Source organism: Malania oleifera, chromosome 4, assembly GCF_029873635.1.
Source record: "Malania oleifera isolate guangnan ecotype guangnan chromosome 4, ASM2987363v1, whole genome shotgun sequence".
NCBI classification, from domain to species: Eukaryota; Viridiplantae; Streptophyta; class Magnoliopsida; order Santalales; family Ximeniaceae; genus Malania; species Malania oleifera.
Window position 1 is genome coordinate 119,492,718 of NC_080420.1, and position 19,001 is coordinate 119,511,718.

At 37.6% G+C, this 19,001-nt stretch overlaps 1 protein-coding gene across 1 annotated transcript; it reads left to right on the forward strand.

The window, feature by feature from the left end:
• Nucleotides 1-5,486: 5,486 nt before the first annotated feature.
• Nucleotides 5,487-17,905, forward strand: LOC131154187 (CST complex subunit TEN1). Its single transcript, XM_058106774.1, has 6 exons — nucleotides 5,487-5,504; nucleotides 5,597-5,781; nucleotides 7,545-7,689; nucleotides 9,237-9,390; nucleotides 9,528-9,683; nucleotides 17,658-17,905. Exons 3-5 carry the CDS (start codon nucleotides 7,586-7,588, stop codon nucleotides 9,642-9,644), a joined length of 375 nt encoding a protein of 124 aa, XP_057962757.1. The 5' UTR covers nucleotides 5,487-5,504; nucleotides 5,597-5,781; nucleotides 7,545-7,585; the 3' UTR covers nucleotides 9,645-9,683; nucleotides 17,658-17,905.
• The last annotated feature ends 1,096 nt before the right edge of the window (nucleotides 17,906-19,001 follow it).

Genomic DNA, 19,001 nt, shown 5'->3' on the forward strand with positions numbered 1-19,001 from the left:
AGAATAGTGGGAATCAGGTCATCATGCCATATGGGGGAATGCTTAACCACATTTTTTTTAGAAACAAAGACTTACTCGTGGACCTTCCTTGTAGAGACCTGAAGAATTATAGTAATTAAATAATAAAATAAATGAGAGAAAATGAATTTTAAAAAGGGGGGTTCAGTAGGGTCTTATCGACAAGTGTAGAAGTGCTCATCGACAAGCAGGGCTCTTGGGCTTATTAATGGGGACGCGAGCCTCGTCGACGAGAACTTGCCAAAAGGCTTGTTCTAGGGTCTGAAACTCGTCGACGAGGGTTAAGTGCTCGTCGACAAACCTTCTTCATGGACTCGTCGACAAGGTGATGTGGCTCGTCGATGAGGCCACATGGACAGGCTTTTTATATAAGGACGAAAATTTTTTTTTTTTTTTTTTTTGCAGGAATTTCAGGCACAATTCTCTCTCTCTCTCTCTCTCTCTCTCTCTCTCTCTCTCTCTCTATAGAATACGTTTTCTCTCACTTCTGTTTACGATTCTGGCTTAGTTTCTCCCCGGTTCGACAATCAGAAGCTACCACGGTGATCCTGGAGAGATTTTCTACAACATAGCAGGAGCAAAATGTTGATTTGAGAAGTTTGGGAACCATCCCAAATTCAAGGTAAGTAGATTATTTGGGTATTTTTAGTATTACCGAGTTTATTTGAGCCTAGATTTTATTATATGAGAATATACTGAAGTTTTGTGAAGTAAAATCATAATATTATATTTATAGTAATTGGGTGTTTTGAGGACCCTAGTGGGTGATATTTCAGGAACTCAGGTAAGATGATAAATGGTTTTTAATCTAGAAATTGTGCATGTGTGGATTTGGGGAGAATATGTATGTGATAATTATCTAGGTGAATTCAGTTGTTTGATTGGGAAATTATACGTGTGTTATCTCTGGATGTTGAAATTATGAGCGCTGCACGCGTGAGATTGTAAATAACATTTAGTGCTCAGATAATCGGTAAGGGAAATATGCTATGCTAGGAAATTTTAGTATGGTTATCAGTAAAAATTATATGTTTTACCAGATTCTTATTCAGATCATAAAATATTAGTATAATAGAAAAAATAGATTACAGAGCATGTGAATCTAATTATTTAATTGTGTGGCATGAGCTTGTAACAGATTAGTATAGTATTTATACAATTTACAAATACCATGTTTTATAGTATATTAGCAGAAAATATCACGGAATATATGTAGTGACCCAAAGAATTATGGAATTTAAATAATAAAAGTGGGAGAAAAGGAAATTATAAAGGGGGTCACAGCGACACGTGTCTTGTCGACGAGAAGATACCCATCAACAATACCGAGAGGCTATATTTCAATTCTGAATTTCGTCGACAAGGAGTATGCATTCGTCGACTAACTTCCTTCGTGGCCTCATCGACGAAGTGATGTGTCTCGTCAATGAAGGCTAGTGTATAAATAGCCCTAATCTGGATTTCAACGCAGTTTTTTCATGTAAATAGTGTTTCTCTCTCTCCTCTTTGTTTTTTCCTCCTTCTCTCTAAGATTTTGAGCCGGATTCTTGCCGGTTCGACGATCCGAGGCCACCACGACACTCCTGGAAAAGTTCTCTTCAAGTCTGCTAGAGTGGATCGTTGGTGGGGTTGCCTTAGATTTCATCCCAAATTCAAGGTAAGACTTTTTATTCAATATTTAGCTTTTCTACAATTGTAAGAAATGTAATAGTCGAAGAAATACTAAACTTTTGTTTAGGGGGATATTATTTTCAGGGTGTTGAACAGGAAACTGTGCGGGTGTAAGACTAGATATTGTAGAGGCTTTTCAGAAATCAGATAAGGGAATAAACTAAGTCAGAAATTTGCGAAAATGTACTTACCATTTTACAGCAGTTAATTTCAGAAAAATATGTATATTGTAGTATTTTTTTAGGAATAATGATGTTGATTGGAAAATATGATTAATACCTAAATTGTGTGGCATGAGTAAAATTTACCATGGAAAATTATGATGATAGAATATTATGTTTTTACTGCTTCCAGGAAAATATTAAATGAAACAGAGGTTTTTATATTATATCAGCATACGGGCCGAACTTTTATATGATATATCGGTGTACAGGCCGAAGCTTTTATACGATACATTGGCGTACGGGCCAACATTTTTATATGATATGACGACGTACGGGCCAAGGTTTATAAAATGCAAAATGCCGACGTAAGGGCTGAAGATTTTTATGATATGTTATGCAACATTATATGAAGATATTAACTTGACAATTATTATTATGAAATAGCAATGTATCATTATTTAGACATATGTTATATGTTATCAGAACCTGGTTGGCTTGGTTTAGGCTATTACAAAGTACGGTACCGTAGCTATATGATTACGATTATGATTATGTTAGTGCTACCGCTTGCCGTACGGGGCAGTGGGAGATTGGCAGTTGATGTGGTTTATTATAGTGTTGGCGCCCTTTGGTGTACGGACCAAGAGAGGTTGACCCATTGCACTTACAGACTTTTGCTTTTGACGTGGCAATGGTCAACTAGCCATTGTCGGATCCCGCCTTCGGGCCACACAACCTAGTCATGTGGGGGTAAGACATGACACCAGCCAACTAACCTTTCATGATGTTTTCTATGTACAGTTATATAAGATGATGTATGTTTATGAAAATTCAGTATGTTATACCATGATGTGATTATATATGATTTCCCAGATATGATACAGATAGTTTTATCAAGAATGTTCATGTACTGTTATATGTATAACATGAAAATACTCATGTTGCCACACACTGGTATTAGTTTATTTCCCTTACTAAGAGGTGTCTCGGCCCAAATTATATAAACATTTTAGGCGCCCTAGATAGGAGAGTGGATAAAGCTCCGCAACGCTAGAGTTCGATAGTCCTACCCTACCTGAAGGGTAAGTCATTTTACTAGGGTCAAACGGATTTTTGGGTGACTACCCTAGGACTTGTTTTTGGTTATTTTGGGTTATGTATAATGGGTGTAGTAAACTCTGGTACTGTGTTGAATGGTAATGTGATATGTATATGATTTCATGTTTCCCGCTGCTTAGGTATTGGTACTATATTTCAAGTTTACCCTTGGTACCCCTGGGTCTAGGTGGATTATGATTTGATTGAATTTTTATATGGATATTGTTATTATGAAAAAAATATATGGAAAGATAAGCAGGCCGTTATAGTTTGGTAACAGAACCTAGGTTGTTAGGTTCTGTAAACTTTAGAGTACAGCGGAAACGATACTAGAGTATAGGAAAAGAATTTAAAGTTTTGTTCTACAATCTAGATGCAAGACTTCAGTGGTGGTTTCTGTGTTTTTCCCGAGATGACAATTTCAGGAAAATCATAGTAAACTATTGCCAGGTTGTGTTCTTAGAATGTAGAATTGGGTTTCGAAATAAGATAAGGATGTTAAGATAGGGGACTATGTTAGGCGAGTAAATTATAAGGATATGGTCTCTAAGTTACGTTCATTGTTTTTTAGGATGGACCCTAGAGAAGGTAGTGCCTATGCAAGCGGAAGTGATGGTGCAAGGCCCTCGAGTGCAGGCGGGACTGATTTTGATACGGTACTACGCAACGTGGCTCAACAGGTTATGACTGAGATCGCTAGCAGTAGGATCTCACTTTTCTATGAATCAAAATAATAAACACTACATGCATGTGTCTAATAATCATATCAGGATTAAGAGTATAAGCACTCATAATAATCATGAGGTATTAATTGTTTTATATAGTCAATATAAAAACAATTACCCCAAGATGGTCCTATCCAATACACACAAAGTGTACTAGCACAAGGAGTTTGAACTATACCATTTCCCATAATCAAGACAGACCTATTAAAACCTTGTGCTACAGTCCTACCAATGGTGTGTCCAATTCCATTTAAGACTGTGAACAATAAACTTATATTCTATAAGAACTGATGATCTAATTTTCTGTGTGTAAACCGTACTCTACACACTAGATCTCCTATTATATAGAATAAAAGACACACATGCATAATCATTAAATAAATAATGTCAGACAAACATTACTCACAAAGATTTTCATTAAAATGGAATAACTGAAGTTATTAATAAACAATAAAACTGATTATATAAAGCATGTCTATCAGTATAAATCTGTAACACCAAGCGTCATGAAACTGAATGTTATAGATACGGAGGAAAAGGTCATTGGTCGTGTACCTTTCGTACGCCCAGACATTTGGTAGATCTATACCAAGCTTCTATAAAAGAAAAGGAAAAGAGTAAAGAAGTTGAAACAAATTTTGCTGATAATGTTGTTGCAATAGATCTTAATGTTGGACCATCAAACTCTATTTATCTTGATGTTGCTGATTTCCTTGTAAATTAATATGCAAATAATTATGTAATATTTTAAGATATAAAGTAAGTAATATAATATTTTGATTCTAATAAATAAATTATCGAATTTTATTGTTGTTATGATCAATTATAATAATGAGTTTTTAAAATGTGTGTTGCAGTGTGAATTGTTTTAAAACTTTGATCGATTATAAGATGTCTTTGGAAGAAGTTTGTTTAACTGACAGTGCTACAACACATACAATTCTTCGAGACATGAAATATTTTCATTACTTGAATATATTTTCAACAAATGTTAATACAATATCTGATTCTACAAATTTGATTGAAAGTTTCGGAAGAACTAATATAAAGTCACTCAATAGTACTTTATTACAAATTGATGAAACTTTATATTCTAGCAGATCTGAAAGAAATCAGTTAAGCTTTAAAGATTTAAGATTCAATGAATATCACATTGAAACTACAAATAAAGATAGTAAAAAATTTCTTTATATTACTTCTATTGTAGAGAATGTGTGTGGTTCAAATAAATGATTTCTTATATCAAAGCAAATTATGATTTTCAAATCAATTAAAGATATTTTATTAGTTTTATATAAAGACGACATTGCATGTATAGTTCAACTAAGAGGATGATACATAAAGGGTGACAGAACAAAATATATCTTTTCAAAATTCTTCTATATACATGAACCCCAAAAGAATTGTAATATTTTTGTTCAACAGATCCGATCAAGTGATAATCTAGCAAATTTATTCACCAAAACTTTACGTACTATAACATTCAAGAAATTATTAATTTCATTGGAATAAGACATCTTAAAAATCTTAGAAGAATGAGTTAATATATAAGTGACATTTAAAGGGGAGTGTTACAAAAACCATAAGGGTTTAATGGCTGTCACCCCTTTGTTTTATTACCCTAATAAATACTTTGTTATCCTTATTGCCCTATAAAAGGGGAGCTCTCACTCTTATTTGAAACACACATTGCATGTTTGAAATAAGCAACATATAGAAAGGATTTTAAAAAGATGAGAGATAGAGAGAAGATATATATTTTGTATAAAATTAGATTTAAATTATCTTATAATTCGATAGTAAAGTTTTTTACCTCATTCATCGTGAAGTAAGTATAACCGAATCACGAAAATTTTGATTTCCTTTCAATTTTTTATGACATATATAATTTTTCCTTTTTATTCTTTTTAACATTTGGAGCCCTAGCGCCAGCGCCATTTCGCGACAGCCTTGCAGAGCACTGCCGGCCGAAGGAGCTCCGAGCCCCCGTTCCACCGGAAGTCCCAACCACTGTACCAGAGCTTTTCTTCTTGTTGCATCTTCACTTCTAGCGTTCGACTGTTTATGTTAAACCTTCGACTCTTCGGGCCCACCAGATTCAACTGGTAAGTCACTAATTCCATGCATTCTATTACTAGGTCTTCTTCCCTCCTTTCCTTCCCCCTCTCTGATACTCTATAAAACCATCTCCATTTCACTACTCTCTGTTTATTGTTTGTTTGATTGTTTGCTTGCTCGTTTTAATTATTAGATGAATGATGAATGATGACTGATGAGCCCTGCCCAGCGCCCACCATGAGGCATAACAGCGTAGTGTGTATTATAAAATTTGTGTTTCTCTTTTCTTTTTAGGGTAAACTGACAGCTCTGGGTGCCCCTCTCTCCTTCACTCCTGTTTTGTCTTTTTTTTTTCCCTTTTTTATTCGTTTTTTTTTTTAATAGTAAGGTAGTGTTTGGGAGCGCGAATTTTGGATTTGGATTTGGATTTGGATAAATTTTACATCTTAATATCTTATATAACTGCAAATCTAATACCTCTTCTGGGGTAACTGTAGTTTGTGATGTGTGCATTGTGCGATTGATAGTTGACATGAATGATGCCTATATTTTAATTTGACTGTAGGGATATCCTTAAACATGATCGAATGAAGAAGTGAGACACAAATTGTTGGAATAAATGCATAATTGTTCTTGTTTAGACTATTAAGTTTCATATCTACATCCAATACCACAGTAGACTGTTTTTCATAATGCACCAATGATAGCTTTTTTCTTTTGAAAAGGGGGTTCTCTTTCTTGGGATTTCTACTTGTTTAGGAGTCTTAACTATTCATTGTTTTTTCATTCAAAATATCAGAATGTATATAAAATAAGATAATAAATCCTCCCAAGATCAAAAAAGGAAAAGACAAAGTCTTAATAACAGCCCGCCAATCCCACTGGAAATCCCCCAAAAAAAAAAAAGATACATTCAGTTAAAAAACTGTCTGCGGAAGCTCAAAGCAAAGTTATATATTGTATCCTATCCCAAAGGTAAATTCAATCTTTTTTCAGTGAAAATATGAGCAATCCAAACACTTTACTCCAGACACCCCTAGTAAATGAACAGTGTAAAAGGAAATGAAAATGAGACTCTGAACTGTCAGACCATAAAAAGCGAACATTTGGGAATAATGCCTTGGAATGCCTCTCACTGTAACGTGGATTGTCCATGTTAACTCTGTTAAGAAAAGTAACCAAATGAATGCCCCAAACTTACTATTTTTTAGGGAAGAGTGGAAGTTATGGAGTTAATGGGAAGTTATAGAGATATTTTAGAAATTTAAAATTAAAATTGTTTTGTTAATTACTTTTATATATCCATGGTTTGTAAATGTTGTAATAGAACCAGTAAGTCTGAGGGCATTTTATGAATAATGAGGAAAAATGTTGATTGAAAACTACCTCCTCTTCCCTTAATTAGTAGTAGAGATGATTCATGTTGCATAGAAGTTGAATTAGCAAATCAAAGCTTGAATTCATCAACTTGATGTGAGATAATTAGATGAGTAGCAATATGATTTTAAAAAGTTCCAAATAAAATAATTCTGTGACTAAAATCCTTGTCAGCATGGATATTGTCTCATTTATGTAGGCTTTTGGACTATAATTGGCTGATATGGGTGGTCCTTTGGATCAGTTAATTTATGGGCTTAAAAAGTTGACATGAGTGTGCATGTATTTCCACTTCTTTGTAACCTAAACTAGGAGTGTGCATGTTTTCATCTATGTGTAACTAAGATGAGATTGTATGATCTTTTTTTGTTTGCATTAACAATCAACAGTTAATGCCTTTTGTGTCTCATCATATGTGGTCTTCAACTTGTAGGAAGGAGTTGATGCTCTCATAACCAAGTGTGTGGTGGTTCAATGGCAGTACCTGCAATAAAGTCTGGGGAATTGGTCTCTCTACAAGATCTGCACCCATCTTCACCATTCTTTAAGCAAGGGGCTTCACTTAGAATTACTGGAAAGTAAGATTTTGCTCACAGATCATCCAAAGCTTGCTCGTAGCCTTTTGCGCGGATGCTTTTTTGTTTTTAATTTGTGTGCATTAATGATTAACGTAACTCCTTATGGTTTGATTTTTGAGTTCCAATGTTTTAACTTACACCCCAAGACTTTTTTGGGAATTAGGATTTTAAAATCCATCTCTCCAATTCCCCAAAAAAAATTCAGACAGTAATAGGACCTAAATAAACAACACACTAAATGTTTAAGCAACTTAAGAACATTATCTTAGATGATCTACTTGTAACCATACAGAGATAGACAATTAGATATATAATTTTCTTTTTTTTTGTTAAAAAACTAATGTATGAATGTCTCTATGGCAGCTGTAATCTATTGCAACATTATTGGCTAATGTATCAAAATGACAGACATAAAGCAGATTAGGGGTTTGGAGGTTCTTTTGATTGTGAATTGTAGCTTAAGTATATGATCTGGAAGATGCTACATTTTTTGCAGTTTGCATGTTTCTAGATTTTAATATAATAATTGAAGAGTTTGATTAGGTTGTTTCATCCATATTTATTTCCTAATGGGCGGAAGAAGTGATTTCTGCATTGTTGTAAATCCCTTCCCTTCTCCGGGGCTACTCCATGGACAAGTGGCTGAACTCTCTATATCCTTAGTTGGGGTTTGAAGTTCTGTCAAGTACCTAGGGCTTAGAGGAATGAAGAGCAGACCATGCTTCTGGGGTTTACTGGCCTAGTTTATAAATGGCTTTCCATGTTTCGAACAAAAATGAAAGAAGCCTAAAAAATGTTTTTATGCAATGTTGTGTAAGTTGCCTTCGAAATATTGTGAAATGATTTATCAAAAAGAAAATGCAAGCACCTTCTCATTTTGACATCTTGTTCAAGCCTTTATGATTGGTGGTTTTAGAAACACGTCCATTTCAGAAGTGGATGCCATTTTGGTGATGTAGCTAATTGAATACTTCTATACCCTGCTGACCATGCATACAAGGTAGCAGCCTAAAACATGTGGAAAGAGTATTTGTATTGCAGCTGCTCTCTAGATAGATTTGTTCAGGAGTTTTCTCTATATACCTGGGTCCCACTTTACGTGGTATTACATCTCATATGATTGTGAATACAACCAATTTGGAGTTTCTACCTTATATTAGGATACGGTACCATGGATGTTTACAGACTCATAATTGTCCAATCAGATTGAGTTTTAAACCATGAAAGTATCTTTGGTTGGTGCCGACATATTATGGGTCCTTTCCACATTCATGAATCCATGTATATTAGTCTTTTATTTATTGATATTAATCTTGTTTTAATATATATATATATATATATATATATAAATATCTTTCCAATCATTAAGTTGGGCTAATAATTGGTAAGAGATCAACAGTTTTAAATTATTGCAATATACCTTTGTGCAATTATCATTCTGTTGTGATGGTATGATAGCTTACATCACATATATTGTATTTTTTTATTGCTCTTCTTTATAATGCAAAATCATGGAAATGCGCATTATCTTTTTGTTTCCCTCTCAGGCTACAAGAGTATTCTGTAGAGACAGCCATAGCCAGAGTTGTTTATGGTGGTGGCATTTTAAAGATCAACACTGAACACTTGAGGGACCTTCACATTAGAGTTGGCTCCATTTACCAATTCATCGGTGAACTAGTTGTTCTATCAGACAATGAGGTTGGATTTTGATAACATCTCTCTCTCTCTCTCTCTCTCTCTCTCTCTCTCTCTCTCTCTCTCTCTCTCTCCCCTTTCGCTCCACTCCTTCAAGATGATAGTTTGTATAAATGTGTGGTTTCATGTCTCCCTTTCAGGCAATACTGCATGCACGTGTCGGTAGAAATGTTGATGGCATTGATCTCAACCTCTATCATCAGTCTCTGCAGCTTGTGAGACAGTTTCAAGCTGATCACATGAAGAGTCATACTTAATTCTGAAAATACTCTCTTTGGGAATTCTTGCCAGCACAGGTATTCAAGTACACAATCAAGAGACATGGATATGTTGAATCGGATAGTTTTTACTTATTTTTCTCTTGGAGTGCGTGAAACTGCTTTTTCAAATGAAAAATTCAAAAATAATTCATCAAAATTAAGTCAGTGTGTTCGTCACTACCTATTTCCCATGAAAATGGAAAAATATGAAATGAACAAACTTCAAATTGGAACTAATTCTTTATTCTTTTATTACATTTTAATTTTTTTCCTAAGCTGTTGTTGCAATTGTTATGTGTCACCATAATCCTTTTATCTGCAGTAATTATTTTGCTATTGCAGCTGCAAACTATAAACTATTTCAGCTGGCTAGACCATTATGCTTATTAATTAGCTCTAGTTTGAACGCTGGATTGACACAGCCCATCCTCGTCCACCACGTGCTTTATTCTGCAGAAAATATTTTAGATATGTAGGATTTTCATTTAAGCTCATTGTGAAGGTCTACTTGTTATCTGATCTATTAAAAGAGAAAATTAGGTAGTGATGTAGGATTCAAGAGGGAGGAAAGCAGAGAAAACATAAGAGGAAGAATAAGAATATAGAAATGAATACACAGTTACACTTCAATACGAATTCTGTTTTTTTTACATCATAATTGCATTCTAATTCATAGGGAATGCTGAAACAAATAAGTTACAACCAAGCCCCAGCCCCGTAGCTTATTAACAAATATAAGCTTACTTATGAATTAAACCTAACATATTTAGGATTATAATTCAGCAAGCCATTGACTCTATTCTTTGGAATCGATCTCCGAATAAGGTCAAAGAGATCCATCCCGCTGGTTTCCCATCTGACATCAGTGTCATCTTGCCAGAAAGAATTTGACTTTGTTGAGTTTGGGAAAACACTGACGACTCCTTACCACAAGAGGTTCTATCTTGCATCATCAGAAAAAGCTAATGATGCATATTAGCTTGGTTAGTCAAAGATCGCAAGATGGCATCAACTTGTACCTCCTCTTGAGAAGGTATGGGAATTTTCATATGCGTTATGCTTAACCCTATTATCAAACAAGGCATTATTCACCCATGCAATCTTTTATAGATCATGTGGCTCAGCCCTTAAGTTCTACTTCGTCATAACCATGACTCATGAGCATGGACTATTCAATTGGTATTTTTCTTACCAGCAAAGGAGAGTTTCAAAGTAAATACACTGCTAGTACTTTGGAGGTACAAATTGTTGCTGCATGGCTGACTCCATCTCATCCCATGCTTTGATATAAACATATCTTCTCCTTTTTAAGATCACATATTTGTTTAATCCACCAAATTGGAGTAGCTCCCTCTAATTTGGATTTAGTCAAATACAACTTTGGGGCTTGAGTCATATCATTCCACTAAAAATCGTTCTCCAAAGAGTACACCCAATCATCCAATTCATCAATGACACCATCGCCGCCAAAATCCGAACTTCCAATTTAATTTTCCAAGACAAATGTTCATTAGTCTTCATGTAACTCAAAAGTGTGAGGAACAATGAGTAAAAATGATTTATTGTCCTAATGTCCAGTATTGTGAGTTTGCAACTTCCAGTCATTACTATATTCGAAGTATTAAGATTGGTTTCGAAAATATTTTTCATGTTCTGCAGTCTGCACAACAATAATTTTACCTTGCAGAGAACTCAACATTAGACACCATGCTACTGAGTAATTTTAAGTTTAATTTTGAAGATTACTAATAAATTACAGAAATTTGAATGAGACTAGACTTGGCTAGTTTTCATTTATTAAAGACTCGTTCAAATACACTATCTTAACACTAACGTTGGATTGTTTAATTAACAACCTTTACTGAAGCTTGATCTCAAAGCTCTCGTTCACTAGATTAACATGCCTAACTAAAACATTAACTATATTAATTTTGTATTATTTAATTAAAATGTAAAAGTTTTAACTCGGTTTGTCTCACATACTTGAAGTCTAGAACCTTCCCTTCAATGTTGGTTTCAACCATTTTTCTATGTCTACTCGAATTTGAGACTCACCCCTATATGTTATGCTTATTAAATATGGAGAGCATGCCAAATTAATTTATGTGCTCATTTTAAAAGACAAAAGATGAGTGTTAATGGTAGAAACAATTAGTGTATATTCTAATTGTGCGTGTGTGTATACATATATAATATTATATTAGATATTACATAAATATGATTTATCTTTCATTTGATATACCCTAAATATATCAAGGTCAAAACAGTTCATCTGCCATAAAGGAGCATTAAGGAGCAGCTACAATTGGGGCCATTATCACTTAAGGATAGCTGTTCTAAAGGGGTCAACCCCATGTAGGCCAGAGCGATCCACGTCCGCGTCATAACTGACCAATAAATGGCCATACACCCTCGGATCAACTTCAGCCACTATAAGTAAGGACTCGGGTAAGAGGTCAAGGTAAGTCATTCCTAACCCACTCTTATTGTTGCATTCAACTTCTGTGAAGCATTCCCTTTAGGCATCGGAGTGATCCCCCGAAGTACTTCCCGGGTCCTACAAGTCTGTTTTGTTTTCAGGCTTTTCAGGTCATCGAAAGTCAGAGAGCAGCCTCACTGGTCATCGCCATTTTTATCCGCAATAGTTGGTGCCGTCTATGGGAACTTGTTTCTGAGAGGTGCTCATCTCACTCTCGACCTTTGACACTCAAATATTGACAACCATTCACAGCCTAAGCTCTGGCCCTACCATTGGAAAAAAATCACCCCAGTCAATTCACTCCACACTCGTAAAACATTTGAGGGTCACCAGGGAGGAATTTCTCGCCTTCCAAAGGAGAATGGAAGCTTCTCAAAAGAAGATGGAGGATATGTTCAACCTACTCTTGCAGCAAAAGAGTCAAGAAGAGCATGTCCCCCGCCAACAGCAGGTTAGCCTCAGCTCGCCTAAGAAAGCAGAGAAACTGAAAGAATAAGGAAAAAACTGACCTCACTAAAAAGGTGAAAGACGCGAACAACGTAGGAGTCAACGAGCAAAGATCAACCGAGTTAGAGGAAAGGATTAAAAAGATAGACCAAATTGAGAAGATGATGAAAGAGGGTCAAACCAACCCCTTCTACAAGGAAACCCCTTTAAGATCCTCGGAGTCGCCGTTCACCAAAAAAGTGATGGAGGTCCCGCTGCCCAGCAAGTTCAAAATGCCGACCTTTGAAATGTACAAGGGCCTGACTAACCCGGTCGATCATCTGGACACCTTCAAGGTGTTGATGCAATTGCAGGGTGCACATGATGCCATCATGTGTCGGGCATTTGCACCCACCCTTAAAGGTAGTACCAGGGATTGATACTGAATCTTACAGCCCGAATTACTCAGCTCATTTTTTGAGATGGAGCAGCTGTTCACCGGCCATTTCTTTAGTAGTTGGAGAATCATCGAAACGTCGACTTATCTGATGAGCATGGTTAAGGGAGAACATAGACACTAAAAAAGTTCATGCACTGTTTCCTCACTGCGACCCTGAAGATCCTCAATCTGGACATGGGGGTAGCTTTGGTAGCTCTGACCACAACCCTTCAGTCGGGAAATTTCCTGTACTTATTGGGGAAGAAGCCGCCAGGTGACATGAGAGAATTAATGGCTAGAGCGCAGAAGTATGTCAACCTGAAAGAGATGATGGATATAAGAGGAAATCGAATCGAGTTGAAAATGAAGGGTAACCGAGAGATTTGCAAACCTTCCAGACCCGTGAAGAGGCGGGAGAACAACACGCTGCATGCCAGCTCTAAGCCGAGAGGGCACACTAGTAAGTGTCAAACTTATACTCCCTTAAACACACCATGAACTGATGTGTTGATACACATAAGAAAGGAGTATATGTCGTGGCCCGAACCTATGCGAACACCCTCATATAAACGGAACATGTTAAAGTTCTGTCAGTTCTATAGGGATCACGGGCATGACACCGAGGAATGTATTCAATTGAAGAATGAAATGAGACCTTAATAAAAAAAAGGTCATCTGTCGAGGTTCGTAAAGAAAAGGGATTGTCAAGGGGAAGCTCGTGAGCAGAAAAAGCCAAACAGGGAAGAGAAAGAGGAATAGATCATTGGGGAGATCGCAGTGATCTTTGACGGATCCGCTAGTAGCGAAGACAACGGGGGAGCTCGAAAGAGGTATGCTAAGCTGGTGCTCTTAATAGAGAAGCCGAGCGGCAAAAGACAAAAATAGGAAGACGCTATCACCTTTGATAGCGAAGATGAAGGAGTACAGTGGCCTCTTGATGACGCCCTGGTAGTCTCCCTTCTGGTGGTTAACTACAAAGTGAGGCGCGTACTGATAGACAACGGGAGTTCGGCCAATATAATATTTTGGTCAGTGCTTGAGGGAATGAAGATCGGCAGGGAATGCCTTAAATCAATCTCCAACCCCTTTGTCGGATTTGGAGGAGACGTAGTACACCCCATGGGAACAATTACACTCCTAGTGACAATGGGAACAACCCCACAACAAATAACCTTGTTGACTGATTTCTTGGCGGTTGATCGGTCATCAGTATACAACATCATACTAGGCCACTCCTCACTCAATGCGGCTTGATCCATAACATCTACGTATCATCTAAAAATGAAATTTCCTACCCCGCACGAGATAGGGACGATCAAAGGAGATCAAGTTGTAGCTCGGAATTGCTACGTGATGACATTAAAAGGCAAGAGCGAAGCGAGGGAAACCTTGACTGTAGAAGACCTGGAGGTGAGGGAAGAGTACCCACAAATTGGCACGTTGGATGATGACCTCACACGCATACCCATAAACGGTAATTAGGAGAAGTGTGTGCAAATCGGGAGTCGATTGTCTAACTCTTTGAGAGTAGAACTGAGTAAGCTATTGAACGAGTTTGCTGACGTGTTTGTCTGGTCGGCCGAAGATATGCCAGGGATTGACCCTGCAATCATGGAACACAAGTTATAGGTAGACCCCAACCATAAGCCCGTAAAGTAAAAGAAGAGGAGCTTCGCGTTGGAGCGGATCAAGGTGATAGGCAAAAAAGTGACAAAACTGGTGCAGGCCAAATTCATCAGAGAGGTCAACTATCCAGAATGGCTAAGTAATGTGATTTAGGTAAAGAAACCAAATGAAAAGTGGCCGACGTGTATCGATTTCACGGACTTGAACAAGGCATGTCCAAAAGACAGCTTTCCTCTTCCTCAAATCGATCAGTTGGCGGACTCAACGTCTGACCATGAGCTCCTGAGCTTTATAGATGCGTATTCGGGATATAATCAAATCCCAATGCACCAAAGAGACGAGGAGAAAACATCATTCATCACAGAAAGAGGACACTATTGCTATCGAGTAATGCCCTTCGGGTTAAAGAACGCGGGGGCATCGTATCAGAGGCTGTGAACAAGATATTCAAAGACCAGCTCAGAAAGACGATGGAGGCGTATGTAGATGATATGTTGGTGAAAAGTTTGAAAGCAAGGGAGCACTGTAGGGATTTGAAGAAAACATTCGAACTGTTGTGCGAGTATCAAATGAAATTAAATCCTTCAAAATGCGTGTTTGTTGTCTTTGTAGAGAAGTTTTTAGGGTTCATGGTGACGCATAGAGGGATAAAAGCCAACCTTGACAAGATAAAGGCACTGTTGGAGATGAAGGCCCCTCGAACAAAGAAGGAGATCCAAGTCTTGACAGGAAGGATCGCCTCCCTCTACAAGTTTACTTCACTATGAAGCCTAAAAGCTTCCCTACAGAGACACCAAACGCGCATTTTGAAGGATTCAATTTCATTTGATACCCGCGCAGCAGTTCAAATGTTTTCTTCAGATCCCTACAGTGCTCCCCCACTTTCAAACTTTTCACCAACATATCATCTACATACGCCTCCATCGTCTTTCCGAGCTGGTCTTTGAATATCTTGTTCACCAGCCTCTAATACGTTGCCCATGCGTTCTTCAACCCGAAGGGCATTACTCGGTTGCAATATAGTCCACTTCTGTGATGAAGGATGTTTTCTCTTCGTCTCTTTGGTGCATTGAGATTTGATTATATCCCGAATGCGCATCTATAAAACTCAAGAGCTCATGTCCAAACGTTGAGTCCGCCAACTGATCGATTCGAGGAAGAGGAAAGCTGTCTTTTAGACATATCTTGTTCAAGTCCGTAAAATCGATACATGCCTGCCACTTTTCATTTGATTTCTTTACCAGAACCACATTGCTTTGCCATTCTGGATAGTTGACCTCTCTGATGAATTTGGCCTGCACTAGTTTTGTCACTTCTCCGTCTTATCACCTTGATTCGCTCCAATGCGAAGCTCCTCTTCTTTTGTTTTATGAGCTTATGGTTGAGGTCTACCTGTAACCTGTGTTTCATGATTGCAGGGTCAATTCCTAGCATATCTTCGGCCGACCAGGCAAACACGTTTGCGAACTCGTTCAGTTGCTTACTCAGTTCTACTCTCAAAGAGTTAGTGTAGTAACCCGAAAAATAATAGTATTTTAATAATAAAGAGAGAGAAAATGGAAATATGAATAGAAGGAAACCATAAACTTCGTCGACGAGTAAATAAGGAAATTCGTTGATGAATACAGGGCTTCGTTGACGAGAAAATACCGAGTAAAGGTTTTGGACTGCTCTGAATTTCGTTGACGAATATAGGGGTTCGTCGACCAATTTACTGAAGGACTTGTCGACGAGGTGACGTGTCTCGTCGACGAATCTGACCCTATAAATAGCTAAAAATTCAATTTTTATCACATTTTAACGCTCCTCTCTCTCTCACGGATCCTCTCCCTTCTCTCTTCGATTTCGGCCCTGACAGTCGCCGGATCGACGATCTGAAGCCACCACGACGCTCTTGACGAAGTTCTCTGCAAGTTTGACGGAGCGGATCGTTGGTAAAACGAAGTTGGAAATCATCCATAAGTTGAGGTGAGACTTTTTAAGTCAAATTTGATCCTATGGTAGTTATAAGAAATGATGTACACGTAGAAAATACTGAAGTTTAATACTGTGAGTTTTCAGTTTCAGGGTATTGATCAGGAAATCCTACCGGGGGGGTTAGGCCAGAATATTTTAGGGGCTTTCTAGTAGTCAGGTAAGGAAAATATGCTATTCTAGGTATTTTTAGAATATTATACAGTTTATTAAATGATGAAAATTATGTATTAAAGTATCGTGCGGCTTGTGAATACGAATATAGTACGAAGATATGTTTTACGATATTTCAGTATCCTGATTTTACGATATTTCAGTGCCATGATTTTATGAATCTCAGTACCATGATTATACGAATATCAGTATTACGATTATACAGTTCTCAGTATTACGACGTATGAATTACAGTACAGTTTATGCAGCATCATGGTTATTACGATTATTTCATAATCATGGTAAATCAGATAGTTGTATATAGAAATACATTATATAGTATCAGACCCTATTGGACTATGTAGCTACAGAGCACGGTACCGTTGCTACAGATGCTATGTTATGTTATGAGTGCAACCATATATTTAGATAATACGTGGTAGGAGGTCGATCGCTTAGGTCCTTGACGTGGACAGGCTCCCCATCAGATATGGGTTGAGGTGGGTAGATCAAACCGATGGAGTATAGTAATTTATTCGTGGTTGGCCAGTCAGGGTAAATCCCGCCTACGGGCTGCACAACCCTGTCATGAGGGGTTAAATCATGACACACAGTTATCCACAGGGAACATTTTCAGCTATTATAACGTATGTACAGATTTACCGAGACAGGGATCATACTTATGTATAATAGGAGTATTTTGAATAGTAACATATAATATTGTTATGTTAAGTAACATGGAAAAATGGTAGTGTATTTTATTACATGTATTGTACTTACGTATCAAGTTCTACATGATATTATAGAAATAGATTTTCATGATATTATAGCTCATTTGCCACACACTAGTAATAGCATATTTTGTCTTACTGAGCGTTGGCTCATCCGAGTGTTGAATCATTTTTTTTTCCAGGTGATCCAGGTAAGCGAGCAAACCAGGCTTGCAGATAGAGGGGCTTCAGTAGTGCCCTGTCAGAGAGTGAGTATATTTTGGGAGTGTTTTTTTTGTATATCCCAGCATGGTTGATGGTATTTTGGGGAAATAGATATATGTGTTTATTTTGGAGAAACATTATAGTACTCTGGTATTGGTATTGTATAGTATGTATAATTACATATGGTTATGTTCAATTGATTTCCGCTTCTTGCTGCTTAAATTAATGATTGAGTTTAATCCAGTATGGTATCAGAGCATGGAGATTATCATAGTTTAAAAAAAAATCATTTAATTAAGCAGGTCGTTACAGCTTGGTACCAGAGCAAAGGGCTAGTTACCCCGATCTCCGGGAACTCTCGCTTATGAATGATTGTGACGAAGTAAGACTCTCCGCCCCGGAGCTTGCTGAATTGAGGGACGGCGATACGTAACGCCTCAATCTCAGTGAGTGCTCTGATAGATACCCGTTGTTGCCACGGGCGCAAGGCCCACAAGGTTAAGTGACAACGCCTAAAGGGGGAACGTTACAGTTAGACAATTGACTCCCGATTTGCACACACTTCTCCTGATTACCGTTTATGGGTATGCGTGTGAGGTCATTATCCAACGTGCTAATTTGTGGGTACTCTTCCCTCACCTTCAGGTCTTCTACAGTCAAGGTTTCCCTTGCTTCGGTCTTGCCTTTTAACGTCATCACGTAGCAATTCCAAGCTACAGCTTGATCTCCTTTGATCGTCCCTATCTCGTGCAGGGTAGGAGATTTCATTTTTAAATGATACGTAGACGTTATGGCGCGAACCACATTGAGTGAGGAGCGGCCTAGTATGATGTTATATACTGATGACCGATCAACGACCAGGAAATCAGTCAACGAGGTTATTTGTTGTGGGGTTGTTCCCATTGTCACTGAGAGTATAATTGTTCCCATGGGGTGTACTTCATCTCCTCCAAATCCGACAAAGGGGTTGGAGATTGATTTGAGGCGTTCCCTACCGATCTTCATTCCATCGAGCACTAACCAAAATATTATATTGGTCGAGCTCCCGTTGTCTATCAGTACGCGCCTCACTTTGTAGTTAACCACCAGAAGGGAGACTACCAGAGCGTCATCATGAGGCTACTGTGCTCCTCCTTCATCTTTGCTATCAAAGGTGATAGTGTCTTCCTATTTTTATCTTTTGCTGCTCAACTCCCTTTTCTCTATTAAGAACACCTGCTTAGCATACCTATTTCGAACTCCCTCGTTGTCTTTGCTACTAGCGGATCCATCAAAGATCACTGCGATCTCCCTAATGATTCGTTCCTCTTTTTCCTCCCTGT

Bases quoted from the DNA above. Each gene is read 5' to 3' on its own strand.
- LOC131154187 (XM_058106774.1), top strand. From the start codon at position 7,586: ATGGCAGTACCTGCAATAAAGTCTGGGGAATTGGTCTCTCTACAAGAT. The intron at 7,690-9,236 runs GTAAGATTTTGC...TTTCCCTCTCAG, and splicing joins TCACTTAGAATTACTGGAAA to GCTACAAGAGTATTCTGTAG. The intron at 9,391-9,527 runs GTTGGATTTTGA...TCTCCCTTTCAG, and splicing joins TTGTTCTATCAGACAATGAG to GCAATACTGCATGCACGTGT.